Source organism: Euprymna scolopes, chromosome 32 (genome assembly GCF_053919585.1).
Source record: "Euprymna scolopes isolate OS-2025 chromosome 32, ASM5391958v1, whole genome shotgun sequence".
Taxonomy (NCBI): Eukaryota; Metazoa; Mollusca; class Cephalopoda; order Sepiida; family Sepiolidae; genus Euprymna; species Euprymna scolopes.
Genome location: NC_136513.1, coordinates 99,561,512 through 99,574,186, shown reverse-complemented (window position 1 = coordinate 99,574,186; position 12,675 = coordinate 99,561,512). Strand labels below are relative to the sequence as shown.

At 31.1% G+C, this 12,675-nt stretch overlaps 1 protein-coding gene across 2 annotated transcripts; it reads left to right on the top strand.

The window, feature by feature from the left end:
- The first annotated feature begins 2,937 nt into the window (after positions 1–2,937).
- Positions 2,938–12,204, top strand: LOC145256532 (metalloproteinase inhibitor 3-like). Of its 2 annotated transcripts, none has more exons than XM_080115557.1 (5): positions 2,938–3,372; positions 3,845–3,918; positions 6,841–6,955; positions 8,385–8,506; positions 11,869–12,204. In XM_080115557.1, exons 1-5 carry the CDS (start codon positions 3,258–3,260, stop codon positions 12,016–12,018), a joined length of 576 nt encoding a protein of 191 aa, XP_079971683.1. In that variant the 5' UTR covers positions 2,938–3,257; the 3' UTR covers positions 12,019–12,204. The 2 variants fall into 2 exon arrangements, with proteins under 2 accessions (XP_079971683.1, XP_079971684.1); XM_080115558.1 differs by having other exon boundaries at positions 3,047–3,372; positions 3,857–3,918.
- Positions 12,205–12,675: the final 471 nt, after the last annotated feature.

Sequence of the window (12,675 nt, the reverse complement as noted above, 5' to 3'; positions counted from 1 at the left end):
AACGAGAAAAACTGACGTCTTTGCTGTTACGACCACAGTCAAACCGGAAGTGACGTAGGTTTAAATTAAGGCTAGACAATCGAAAGGAGAGGATGACTTTAAAAGATATCGGGGAAAAAATGGTTTCCCCGCTGTAGAAATGTGCCCAGTTGGAAGTGAAGATATTAATGTTTTTAGCCAATACTTCGATATGTATCGTGTGAAAGGTCGAACTTCAAAACGATACTGATCTTGGTAAAATCCGTCGCCTCTGTCGAAAGTTTTAGGCAGATATGCAAATATACATATACACATACATACATACATACATTTATATGTTGTTTTGAAAAAAGAAAAACCTAATGAATTTATGAAATGACCAACATTTCGTCCTTATTGCAGAGGACATCTTCAGGATATTAAAAGGAAAAATGCAAAAAAAAAAAAAAAAAGAAAAGAAAACAATCATAGACCATTTTAAAATGAAAAGGAAACAGTGTTAGAATCCTACCCATATTGGGAAGGAAACTATGTGTGTGTATGGGAAAGTTGGGTTGTTCAATGTCTATATATACACTTTTAAAAATACGTTAAATATGTACACTTTTTTTCTCTAAACTTATTCATTTTGTTGAATTATTTAAGGATTACAGAAAAACGGTTAACCAGGATCTGTTTTGATATTTTGATTTTTGATTATTATTTTCCCTATACTAGGGGCTGAATGGTAGAATCCCTTTATTTGCGTATATTTATTTAATGCATTTTTAAAAGTGTATATACAGACATTGAACAGCCATAGTTTCCTTCCCGATATGGGTAAGATTCTAACACTGTTTCCTTTTCATATTCATATGGTCTATGATCGTTTTCTTTTTTTTTGCATTGTTCCTTTTAATATCCTGAAGATGTCCTCTGCAATAGGGACGAAACGTTGATCATTTCATAAATTCATTCGGTTTTTCTTTTTTCAAAACAACATAACGTCAACCATCGCTGGTATTTTTATTTTATTTTTATTTATACATTTATATATTGGTAACTAAAAGTTTTCAACCCAAACCGATTAAAACGCTTACCCTATCTCTGAATACAATTTATGTAAAATTTCAAATGTTTAGACCTGAAATTGACTGAGTAATTTGGTAAAGACCGCAGAGGGCATTTTTTTTAATTTTGACCCCTATTCTGACTCCTAAATATTTATTGTTTTGGGCTCAAATCAAGTTATTAAGATAGATCCATGTCCAAGTAACCTATATCTAAAATCTCAAGTGTTTAGACCCAAAATTGTGGGAGGAGTTTGGTAGAGTTCAAGGTCAAATCGTTTGGTAGAGTTACAGGTCAAATCGTTTAACTTTGACCCCTCAACAGCCAAATTTCTTCGTACCCGGTATATCAAATTTCGAGTTTGTAGACCAAAAATTTATAGTTATTGCGTAGGAAAATGTACACTGGCATACACAGACACTGACACACACAGACACACACACAGACATGTTCACTTATATATATATATATATATATATATATATATATATATATATATATATATATATATATATATAATAGATTTACGAGGACATTCTAGGGCAATCTTAATTTTAGCCATACGTTTGAATTACCAAAAATTAACAACTTAAAATAACCTTTTTAATTATTTAAATTAGAAATTATCAAACTGAACATTATAGAACATTTGCATAGAACATTTTCAGGCAATCACCATAAAAATGGATACATAAGGTACACCAAAATTATAAACAATGACTCACATATACATGATTCACATATATCTATTTATTCACGACGAGAAACTATAACCTAGCATGTGTATTGTTAAAAACTGTAAACAGAAAAATGCCTCATAGATATTTATAGCTTTACCATTATAAGCTAATTTGAAAATCTTGTTATTACGTCATACTCTAAATCTCTGTGTAAAAATGGATCTTCTTCTAAATAGAAACTAACAACTTGTAGTGTTTATCAATGTGACTTATTGAGAGATATCGCAAAATACAAATGTATGATAAACTGAATTTGTTTAAACTTAAAAGATATGTTGGAAACTATTTAAGGAATTTGATGGAAACAAACATCTTATTGTTGCTTCTAAATTATTCTTCATAAATTTCTTGATATCAAGTCTTGTGCCATTTCATAAGTTTGGTGGCGAGAGGATGCACCATGTTTAAACAGGACAATGAAAAAAAAACGCCTTTTGACTCAAGGGAATTCTTAAAATCAACTTGATTATTTCGCAATTTTCTCCGAAGGAATAGTGATCGCACGTTTTTAGTTTATTTGTATTCTTAGTTTGAAAATAATTTATTCTTCATTTATTTATTTGTTTAGATATTAATTTCATTTTAACATGGAAATATTATTGATCATTTTTGTATGAACTTATTTATTTGTTTTAGTTTTTGCAAATAGAAAAGTGAAATGTTGCAGAAATATATTCTTTTGGGATTAACTTTGGTTCGTTTCGTAGCTGAGAGTGACAAATAAAATCACGTTTTTTAAACACAGAACCTTATTCGAACCCATTGAACCATTTCAATTCTAACAAATGCAAGGTGAATGTAGAACTATGTAAAACAATATAATATTACACTTATCAGAGGTAACGTAAAAGTCTGTAAATTATGCTCTGATTAATTAATTTTTGCGATACGTTTCAACAACTAAAAATTAACAATTAAAAAGTAAATATTTAATTCTTTAAATAAGGAATAATCAAGCTGAAAAATATAGAACTAAAGTATTGCATAGAAGCGTGCCAGACAATCAGCATAAAAAGATATATAAAGAATTACAAATATAAAATATAAAAGTCCATACCCACCGCGCCATTAATAATTTATCGAAATGCAAACGCTAATGAGAGAATCGTGCAATACATGAATATGAATAAATTATTAAAAGAAAAAATTAATCTTCCAATCAACTTCATTTAATGTATTATCGAGCGCTCGATCATAACTCTTACGGGTGTTTGCAACATGTTTTAACACATTCTTTTTATTCAATATAAAAACCCATTGCATATACTAATTAAATCATTCCTGGAGTTTTACAAAGGAAAAACAGAAGTTCAGTGTTTCCGTTTTAAAGAAATATCTATTAGATTCTTTCTTTGAAACAACGTTATTAATCTTCGTATTCTTTTTCTTCGTCTTCTTCTTCTTCTTCTTCTTCTTCTTCCTCTTATTATTATTATATTACAATTAATAATAAGCTTGAAACTTGTAAATATATATAGTACCGACAAAATGTTTACTTATATCTTTTTGCGATGCTTGATTCTCGAAGTGTTCCTAATGGGACTTGTGTATACAGACTGTGGAAACCCTCATCTGCAGACCAAATACTGCACCAGCGATGTTGGTAAGAAAATACACAGAGACTTTCATATATCTATCCTGGTTACCTTTAACACGCCAGTTTGTAACAGTTCACTTAAAATAAAATTTGATTGCCAGGCACATCTGATTTCGAATTTATGCAAACATCTTGATCAAGTTTTCTGTTCATTTATGTCTGGCTCAATTTTAAATAGCATTTTTATTTGTCTGTCAGGCTTTTATAGTCTTATTGTGTTTTTACTGTATAATTGCAATGGCACTAAAAACAAAAGATTGTGCATAAAGAGTAAAAGTAAAAGTATTTGTTTGTTGGTGTATATACTTTTTCATCGTCTCACTATATTCTCATTCAATTAATATTGTCTATGTATAAAATTTAAAATCAACAAAAATACTAATGAAAAATTGAAAGAGTCGACAACAATAATATCCACATTACAAGGACCTTTTAATGCATCATAGACACTACTTATTTATATTTTACTTTATTCCAGTGTTTCTTGCAGAACGCCCACACACCATCAGTGACAAAGGTCCGCACGAAATGAAAATTAAAACTATATACAAGGTAAGTGTTTCCTTGTCATAGGAAACAGTAGACGGATTCATTTCCTATTAAGATGCTATGATTTTTTCTTCAAGCCCAAGTGAACGGATACATAACATACTGCATTATTTTGATTTGAACCAATTTGCTGTTGTTATTACATGTTTTCTGCTTATAATACTTAATTGGTAAATTGAATAAACACTTTCGAAAAGATGTGATATTTAGATTTCATATATATATTTTGCTTTTAATATATATATATATATATATATATATATATATATATATATAATATATTCTAGTCATCGACATACAGACCTGTTTCGTTGTTTCACAACTCATCAGTGCCGCTAGACTAACACCTATCCCAAGCCGAGGATCGAACCTAGAACCGTCGTGATGACAGTCGGCAGTTCTACCCCCTGACTACGGAATCGGTGGCCGAAATTAATCTTTCCGAATGTCTATTTAAATAAACATCCGTCCGCCACTCGTAGAGGGCTCAAACGTTTGTTTGTAAACAAACCGCGAGCTTCGCATTTTTTCAGATAAATTAAGTAGCGAGTAAGATAATTTACAATAGTGCTCTACCCAAGAGGGGGGGATTTATAATATCTATATATATATATATATATATATATATATATATATATATATATATATATACTTCAGAATAAAATTACCCAACAATAGATTGGTATGGAAACCTATGGTTATAAGATTTACAAGATATTTCAGGCAGTAATATTCTATAAGTATTATCCCACCTAAATAGAGCAAATAATTTAAATTTTAGTCATTCAATGAATTTACAAATTTATGACGTGAAATGTTTAAATTTCAAATCAAAAGAGTTTTATTATTCTATGTAAAACAAAAAATACATTTAAAACATTATAACTCCTTATCCTATAGGATTTTGATGTCTACCATCTCTTCAGGTGAGAAAATATTTGCAAATAGTTATAATGATTCACAGCTTATGTGCTAAATTCAGTGAGACATCGAAAATCACAATTAAAAATTGATTGAGTAAGTAAAAGTCGTAGAGTAAGGAAAGTTAAAGAAAAGGATATAAAAGTTAACATCCAAATTGCATGGTAAAATCCGATCAAAATTAGACGTCACTGACTTTAGCAAATAAGGTGTAAACCATTATAACTATTTGTTAATATTTTCTTCTCTGAACAGATGGTAGATATCGTAATGCTATAGGATAAAGCGTTTTTGAATGAATTCAACATATCGCAAAACTAAAAAGAAATAACATCTAAGTAAACTCTGATATACCTAAACAGTTGCTTTAGGCTCATTGTTGTTGGGTCCCTATTTCGAATCTTGCTAGATTCAGGCACCCTGATGAGACATAGATGAGGAAACACGTGTCAGTGGATAATTATATTGTAAAAATAATTTATATGCCGCTCCCCATGTGGGGGTACCAAATTAGTTAAAGGGAAAATTATTCCCAACTCGCATTTAGGTATTGAATAATAAATAATTGAATTCACCCAAAACATATCGCAAAAACAAATAGCACACACACACACACACACACACACACACACACACACACACACACACACACACACACACACACACGCACACACACACACATATATATGAATAAAAATAAAATAAAAATACCAGTGATGGTTGACGTTATGTTATTTTGAAAAAAAAAACGAAGAAAAAAGAAAACAACAAATATATATATATATATGTATATATATATATATATATATATATATACATATATATATTCTTCATAATTATAAGTTTAGTCAAAGAATTAAGTTCAGATAGAATATTGATAACACCATGAAAATAACATGTTAAGATATATTGATGAAAGTTGAATGCAATTAGGTCCATCAGATACCAAATAATACGATAAGTATTTAAATTGAGTCTTGGTTAAAATAACACTTTATAATAAACCAACACTTATTTCTTCATGTGAAATCGATGATGTACGTAGGTTGATATAATGTTTGAACGAGAAGTTGTTAAAACGAAAAAGAAATGAAATAACGTCTTCACTTAAAACCATGAAAATATTTATAAATATATTTATCACACAAGAAAATTCCATTTTTTTCTATCCGCTTCGTTTCAACCATTTCCAAATTCTATAGAAATAAATGGTAAGTTTGCAAATATTATTTTGTGTTTGGGAACTATAAATTCAGCATTGTTTACTACATTTATGTTAACTTAAATGTTATGTTTAACCTTTATATAGTTTTATTTATTTTAACAAATTAATAGATTGTAAAACAAGGTGTTTGTTCACAATACATTTAAAATTTCCACATATAAATAGAGTCGGAAATACTGAGAGCAGCAAGGATATTCTAGAAGAGAGTTTCTAAGAAAAAGTGATTTTCGATTAGAAAACTGTCTGGCATTTGAGTGGAACAACTCCTGGGGGGAATAATATTTCCTGTAGTCGTATCTGTATTATGTATATACGTTGGAGAGCATAAAGTTTATCAGATCACAAATCGCCGAAGCAGTTCGAAAACAATATAAAGGATGCAAGATTACAGAGATACGATTAAGCTAAAAATTAGTAGATAGTATGGGAACTATAAACTTAGTAATTTGGTTCATACATGTGGCTGTATGTGGTAAAAATACTCGTCTATTATTCATTTATTAAAATTATTTTATGCTTTTTTCGTTGTTTTTTTTAGTTTATTCATCCAATATTTCTATATTTAACGCGACGTATAAATAACCCTGAAAAGGAGAAGACGAGATAAATCCAACCACCTCGGCAATTATATCATCCTAGACAGAGGTGGGGAGTCCCTGTCTTTTGCATCTTTTCAAACTAGACATCATTTTTATATTAGAAAATGAGCAAGTTTTAAATTTTCATTGACACAGATATACACACTGATTATACAATACTCTGTTTTAAAATATTTTTAGGGGGAACTTGAATTGAAGAGGATTTCTCAAGGAGACATGGTCAATATGGAAACAGATGTGATTGCTAAAAACTTACGCGAGGGAATTCTGTCAGACATTAATTTGTTCGTCTTCGGTAAATAGCAAATATATTTTTTTATTTTTCACTTAAAAATATTAAATCAGTTCATGTGGAAATATCACGAAGAATAAAAACTCAGAAGTAGAGAAAAGTTTATTTATTACTTTATTAGGTGTTTGTGACTGTATATTTTACGGATTTATGTGTTGTGTCTTGTAATGAATATGTTTAAGTTTATTTATTACTTTATTAGGTGTTTGTGACTGTATATTTTACGGATTTATATGTTGTGTCTTGTAATGAATATGTTTAAGTTTATTTTATATGCCTATTTTAATATATTAGTCAGTAAATTACAACAAAATTAAGAATAAAACTACTTGTAGCTCCTTGAAACTTTATTAGTTTTAGAAACGGTCGACCACTTTACGTTAATAATGCGAAACTCACCATACATTCTAAAATAAATAAGGTTTAGTATTGGTTCGTTTTATCGTTAGTTTTTATCAAATTGTTCACAGTTAACTGCCTACAAAGTAGAATCTCATCTTGCGTAATATTATTGTCTATTTTACAATGAGAAATAAGTTTCTATTTGACAGATTAAATGGGTTCATATTAGCTTTACCTGTTTACAAATAAACGATACACACGCTGGTGTCTTAAGTTTTGTAATTTAATATTTTTATTAAGTACCTAAGCAACTAAATTTAATTAATCACAAAAAACAAATTGTAAAACTTTTGTCTTTTGTCAATCTAGGCCAGATGGGTTATTTTCATGTTTTTAGAAAACAATAGCGATTTCAGAACTTTAACTACTGGTTACTTTTTAAATATTACTTAATGTGCGATTATTTAACATTAATATATGTTTGAATATAACTTATTAAAATAATTAGAATATTTTTTCAGTTAAAAGTAACTTTTTAACAATTGTTGACGGTTATTCTTACATATTTAAAATTAATGGCTATGTAACTCATACACAACTTTAGTTTATATCTCTCCTAGCTTCGTTTATAAAAAAACACCTCTCTAACTAGTAACTAGTTCTTCATTTACTGTATAAATACAAGATTGGTTCTCTTAGAGATATTTTGTCTGCAAATTGCAGATTTATCAATGTTACATCTGACATCATAAAGATGAATATATTCCATCATTCCGAAGATAGCCAAAAATAAGAAGTAGTTAAATAAAATGGATTCATAGTTATAAAGTATATTTTAAAATGAACGAGCTAGCAAAGATGAAATATTATATATCAGCTATCTTTTCACCTTCCATTATGAAGGAGATAAACATGCTAAAGTAATGAACGCACGCATAAATGAATTACAAGGAATTGAAACTACTTTCCTATAAAGAAAACCACATCGAGATATTATAGATAAATCATTCAAGTTGTTTTTTACATAGGAATCGAGTTACGTATTTTATTGAGTCTTTAATGATTTTCCATTTCGTACATATTTTGTCAGGTCAAATAAAAGATGGGAAAGTTTTTGCCGGAGAATGTGTAGGACTTTATCCGAATAAATATTTGACGTTTGACCAGTACACAGGTTTGGCGAAAAACTACAGGCGTGGTTGTGATTGTATTGTAAGTATCACGTCACCCCATTTCATTGAATGCATTTTCCATGGTTCATAATGATAATTTTCATAGTTAATATTTTTCCAGTCTACATACTTAATATTTAATTGCTGTTTCACCTTTATAGAAAATAATTGCTTCCTTAAAGTGAATCAACCTAGTTTAAAATAGTAGATACTTATAGAGCTTGTACGTACTCATCTCTATAATGTACTAGCAATTCAGCCTGGCTTTACGCAGACCCAATGTACTGTTTATAACTTGCCCTTCGTGTGAATCTACTTTATGTAAGATTTAAAATGTTTACACCAAAACATGTGTGAGTAATTTCGTAGAGACCGCTGAGGAATTTTATTTTATAATTTGGACACAAATTTTCATTCGTATACATTTATCATTTTGGTCTCACATCGAAATACAAAGTTTTATCTGTGTCTAGGTTACCTACATCTAAGATTTCAAGTAGTTAGACCCAAAATTGGCGGAGAAATTTGGAAAAATCTGCAAAGGGCAAGTCTTTCCATTTTGACATTTTGGCAGCCAAATTCTCATCCCTACACCGATTAAAATGTATGCCTCATGTCTGATTACCCACTATGTAAAAATTTTAAATATTTAGACCCAAAATTCGATGAGTAGTTTGCTAGAAACCGCAAAGGTAAAATCTTTTGTACTTTGACCCCTTGGCATATCAATTTTTAAACGCGTACCGATTATTTCTGAATGCCCATTAAATAAAATTTTAAATGTTTAGACCAGAAATTGGCTGAATAATTTGGTGAAAACCGCAGAGATCAATTTTTTAAACACTTTAGCTCGATTTAAACCTTTTAATATTTATTTTTTGGATCAAATCAAATTTAAAAAAATTGATCCATCTCCAAGTAACGTACACAGAGACACACTTACACACAAACAACCATTTTCAATTTTATAGATATACTAGCATAGGTGACTGGCGTTACCCGGGTGTTTGAAGGTGGGTGTTGAGCAAAAGAAGTGGTGGTAGGAAGGCACGTTCGAACCAGTACCGCAAGGTGGAAAAGAACGGGAAAAATGACGGGTTTGCTGTTACGAGAATCTTCAAACTGGAAGTGACATAAGTTTAAATTAAGACTAGACAATTGAAAAGAGAGGATGACTTTCGAAAATACCCCTGTTAAGGGTGAAGAAATTAATGTTTCTAGCCAATTTTTCGCCATTTGTCGTGGTAATGCTCGAGCTTTTAAACGATACTGATCTTTTGAAAATCCGTCGCCTCTGTCGAAAGTTTTAGGCAGACATACATTAGCTCAAATGTTCGACCCAAACCGATTAAAAATCTAGCCTAATTTCTGAATACCCTTTATAAAAAAATTTCAAATGTTTAGACCAGAAATTGTCTGAGTAATTTGGTAGAGCCCGCGGAGGTCAAATTTATTTAAAATTTGTCCCCTATCATCGCCCCTTAACCTTTATTGTTTTGGGCTCTAATCAAATTATTCAGTTAGATCCATGTCAAGGCACCTATATCTAAAATTAGCGGAGAAGTTAGGGAGAGTTCTCAAAGGTCAAATCCTTGAACATTGACCCCTTAACAGCCAAATTTCTTGCCGAAAAGGGATTACAAATATATTCCTAAATTTCCATACTTTGTATATCAAATTACGACTATGTAGACTGAAAATTGACAGAGTTATTGTGTCCGGAAATGTACACAGACAAACAAACACAGACAGAAACTTTCACTTTTATAGATATATAGATAAATTAAAGCATAGCTACAAATGAGTACTAGGAAACAACAGGAGACACTAGAACATGAATTACATGAATGATTGTTTAACGAAAAATGAGGTACAGTGTCAAAAAGTCATTTATTCTTCCTATTATAAAACTTAATACAGCCTATTTCCTATCTTCGTCAACATCCTTCTAGTAGAGGCAGAGTTCCACCGGACGGATTTAATAGCAATCAACAGAGCCCGAGCAAACATTGCCAAAATACAGGACAACATGCATAAATGGGGCTATGCATTAAATTCCCGGGCCTCCTGCAGCGCCGCCATGTAAAGCATCGCACATATCCTAGCGAATTATTCCCTGAGCGATATGTGTTCCAATGATAACCTAATGTATTCACCAAACGAGATAGTGATAAATTATGCATTATTGAGCCAAGTGATCTCGTATCGGCCATTTTCCCGAGTTCTTGGATCACGTGATGTTCAGTAAGAGTAGTGGTTTTTGAATCGGTTTTGTTCGTATATGTTTATACGTTGTTATCCGGTGTATGGCCGACAAAGTAGGAGAAGGAAAAGGATTTATGCAATCTTTTAAAAAATATAACTATTTTTAATATTTAATAATTGAATCAATTTTATGCTGTAAACATTTAGCTTTATATTTAATTTAATTTCTGAGTGAAAATATTTTATTATTTCATTTCTATATTAGTTTCTTTTAAATCACATTAGTATGCAGGGAGTTAAGCAGCAAGATGTCTGTTCACATTAGACTGGAACTTCTGCATGTTATTACAGTTGGGGAAGCAGGAAACCGGAAGAGAATTCCAAGGTCTTGCAGTTCTGGAGAAGAAACTAATAGAGTAGAAAGCTTTCTATCATCCAGAGATCTCGACTGTGTAGGGGTGGGACTTCGCTGCTTGTCGGATTATTCTGGGGTATTTTCGTCGAGGAGCATAATGGCTTATAATTCGTCAGAAAATCCACCATTAAAATAATTGAAATACAGGTAGAGGGATGCAAAATTTCATCACTGGGACAGGGGTTTAAGCTTAGATAACAGTTCGGTACCTATTAGGTTGGAGACTCTCTTTTGGACCCTGTCCTGGAGCGAAAGGCTAGTAGGAGAGGTGCCTGCTCAAATGTGACAGCAGTACTCTATACATGGGCGAACAATACCTTTGCAGAGGTACAGGATACTTTCAAGGGTAAGTAACTTTCTAGCACGGTAGAGAGAGCCCATCTTCATTTCAGCAACTTTGGCAATGATCTTGAAGTATTTATTCCAACTCATGTTCCCTATGAACATTAAGCCACTGAGCTTGAACGGAGTGCTTTCAGGTAAAGAATCCTTAGCCATAGCTATTGGTGGTTGGTATGGTTCCATGTAATTATTAAAGGAAAAGAGCCTTGTCCTGTTAGCGTTGAACGTTACCATCCATTTCTGACCCCATTCCACTACAGACTGAAGGTTATCATCTGAGGTGTCTGCCATTACATTAAATAGTGGTTAGTCTATTAATTATTTCAGCTGCTTTGCTTGCTATTCTGAGAGAGTTAATACTTTCAAATACCATTGTTTTCTGATAGAAGATATATGAGCCGTCTGGAAAAAGTTATCGTTGTTCATTTTTCTTTTGGCAGGATGAAATAAGCCCCGCTATTAATGGTTTAGCTTGCGAATATCTATATTCATATATGATAAAGGAAGACGGAAAATGTACCTGGATAAAAACGACAGGCTTTCAGAAATGTAAAGCGTTTATCGACTGGTTGAGATCAAACAAGCCTTGACGCATTAAACAATGTCAATTATTGTGTTGAATATATTTACTTCTAATAATGTTACGCCTTCGCTACAAATGAGATGTCCACCCCAGAAAACGACAAATCTTGAAAATTTTAACTATAATGAGCATCGTGCTCAGCGGAAATTTCAACTAATTTAATAAAATATAAAAAAATCACAATGCAATAAATTATCTGCCTCATCTTAAATTTATTTTATATATACATATATACACACGCATATATATATGTATATATGTGTATATGAATGCGTGTGTGTGTTCGTTTATATATATATATATATATATATATATATATATATATATATATATATATATATATATATATATACACGTGTATAAATACGTAGGGAAACTCCGGTTACTGATAATGCAATATTCAAAGAAGTTATAATTAAGATATCTATCTTCTATATATATAAAAGGCAAAAATCGGTGTGTATGTATGTATGTATGTATGTTTGTTTGTAACGCTAAAACTTTTGACAGACACAACCAAAGTTGACAAATTAGGTAGCATATTGCACCTTGATCACCCGGATGACAAATATCGAAATTTCACGTCAAACGGACAACTAGAAGGGGGTTAACTGATCATTTTTCTCCCAGGGGGGCCCCCCAAAAAACCTGTCATTTTAACATT

What these genes read in the sequence shown, in the direction of transcription:
- LOC145256532 (XM_080115557.1), top strand. Translation starts at nt 3,258, where the DNA reads ATGTTTACTTATATCTTTTTGCGATGCTTGATTCTCGAAGTGTTCCTA. An exon ending in ATACTGCACCAGCGATGTTG is followed by an intron (nt 3,373 to 3,844) that starts GTAAGAAAATAC and finishes ACTTTATTCCAG; the next exon opens with TGTTTCTTGCAGAACGCCCA. An exon ending in GGCGTGGTTGTGATTGTATT is followed by an intron (nt 8,507 to 11,868) that starts GTAAGTATCACG and finishes TTCTTTTGGCAG; the next exon opens with GATGAAATAAGCCCCGCTAT.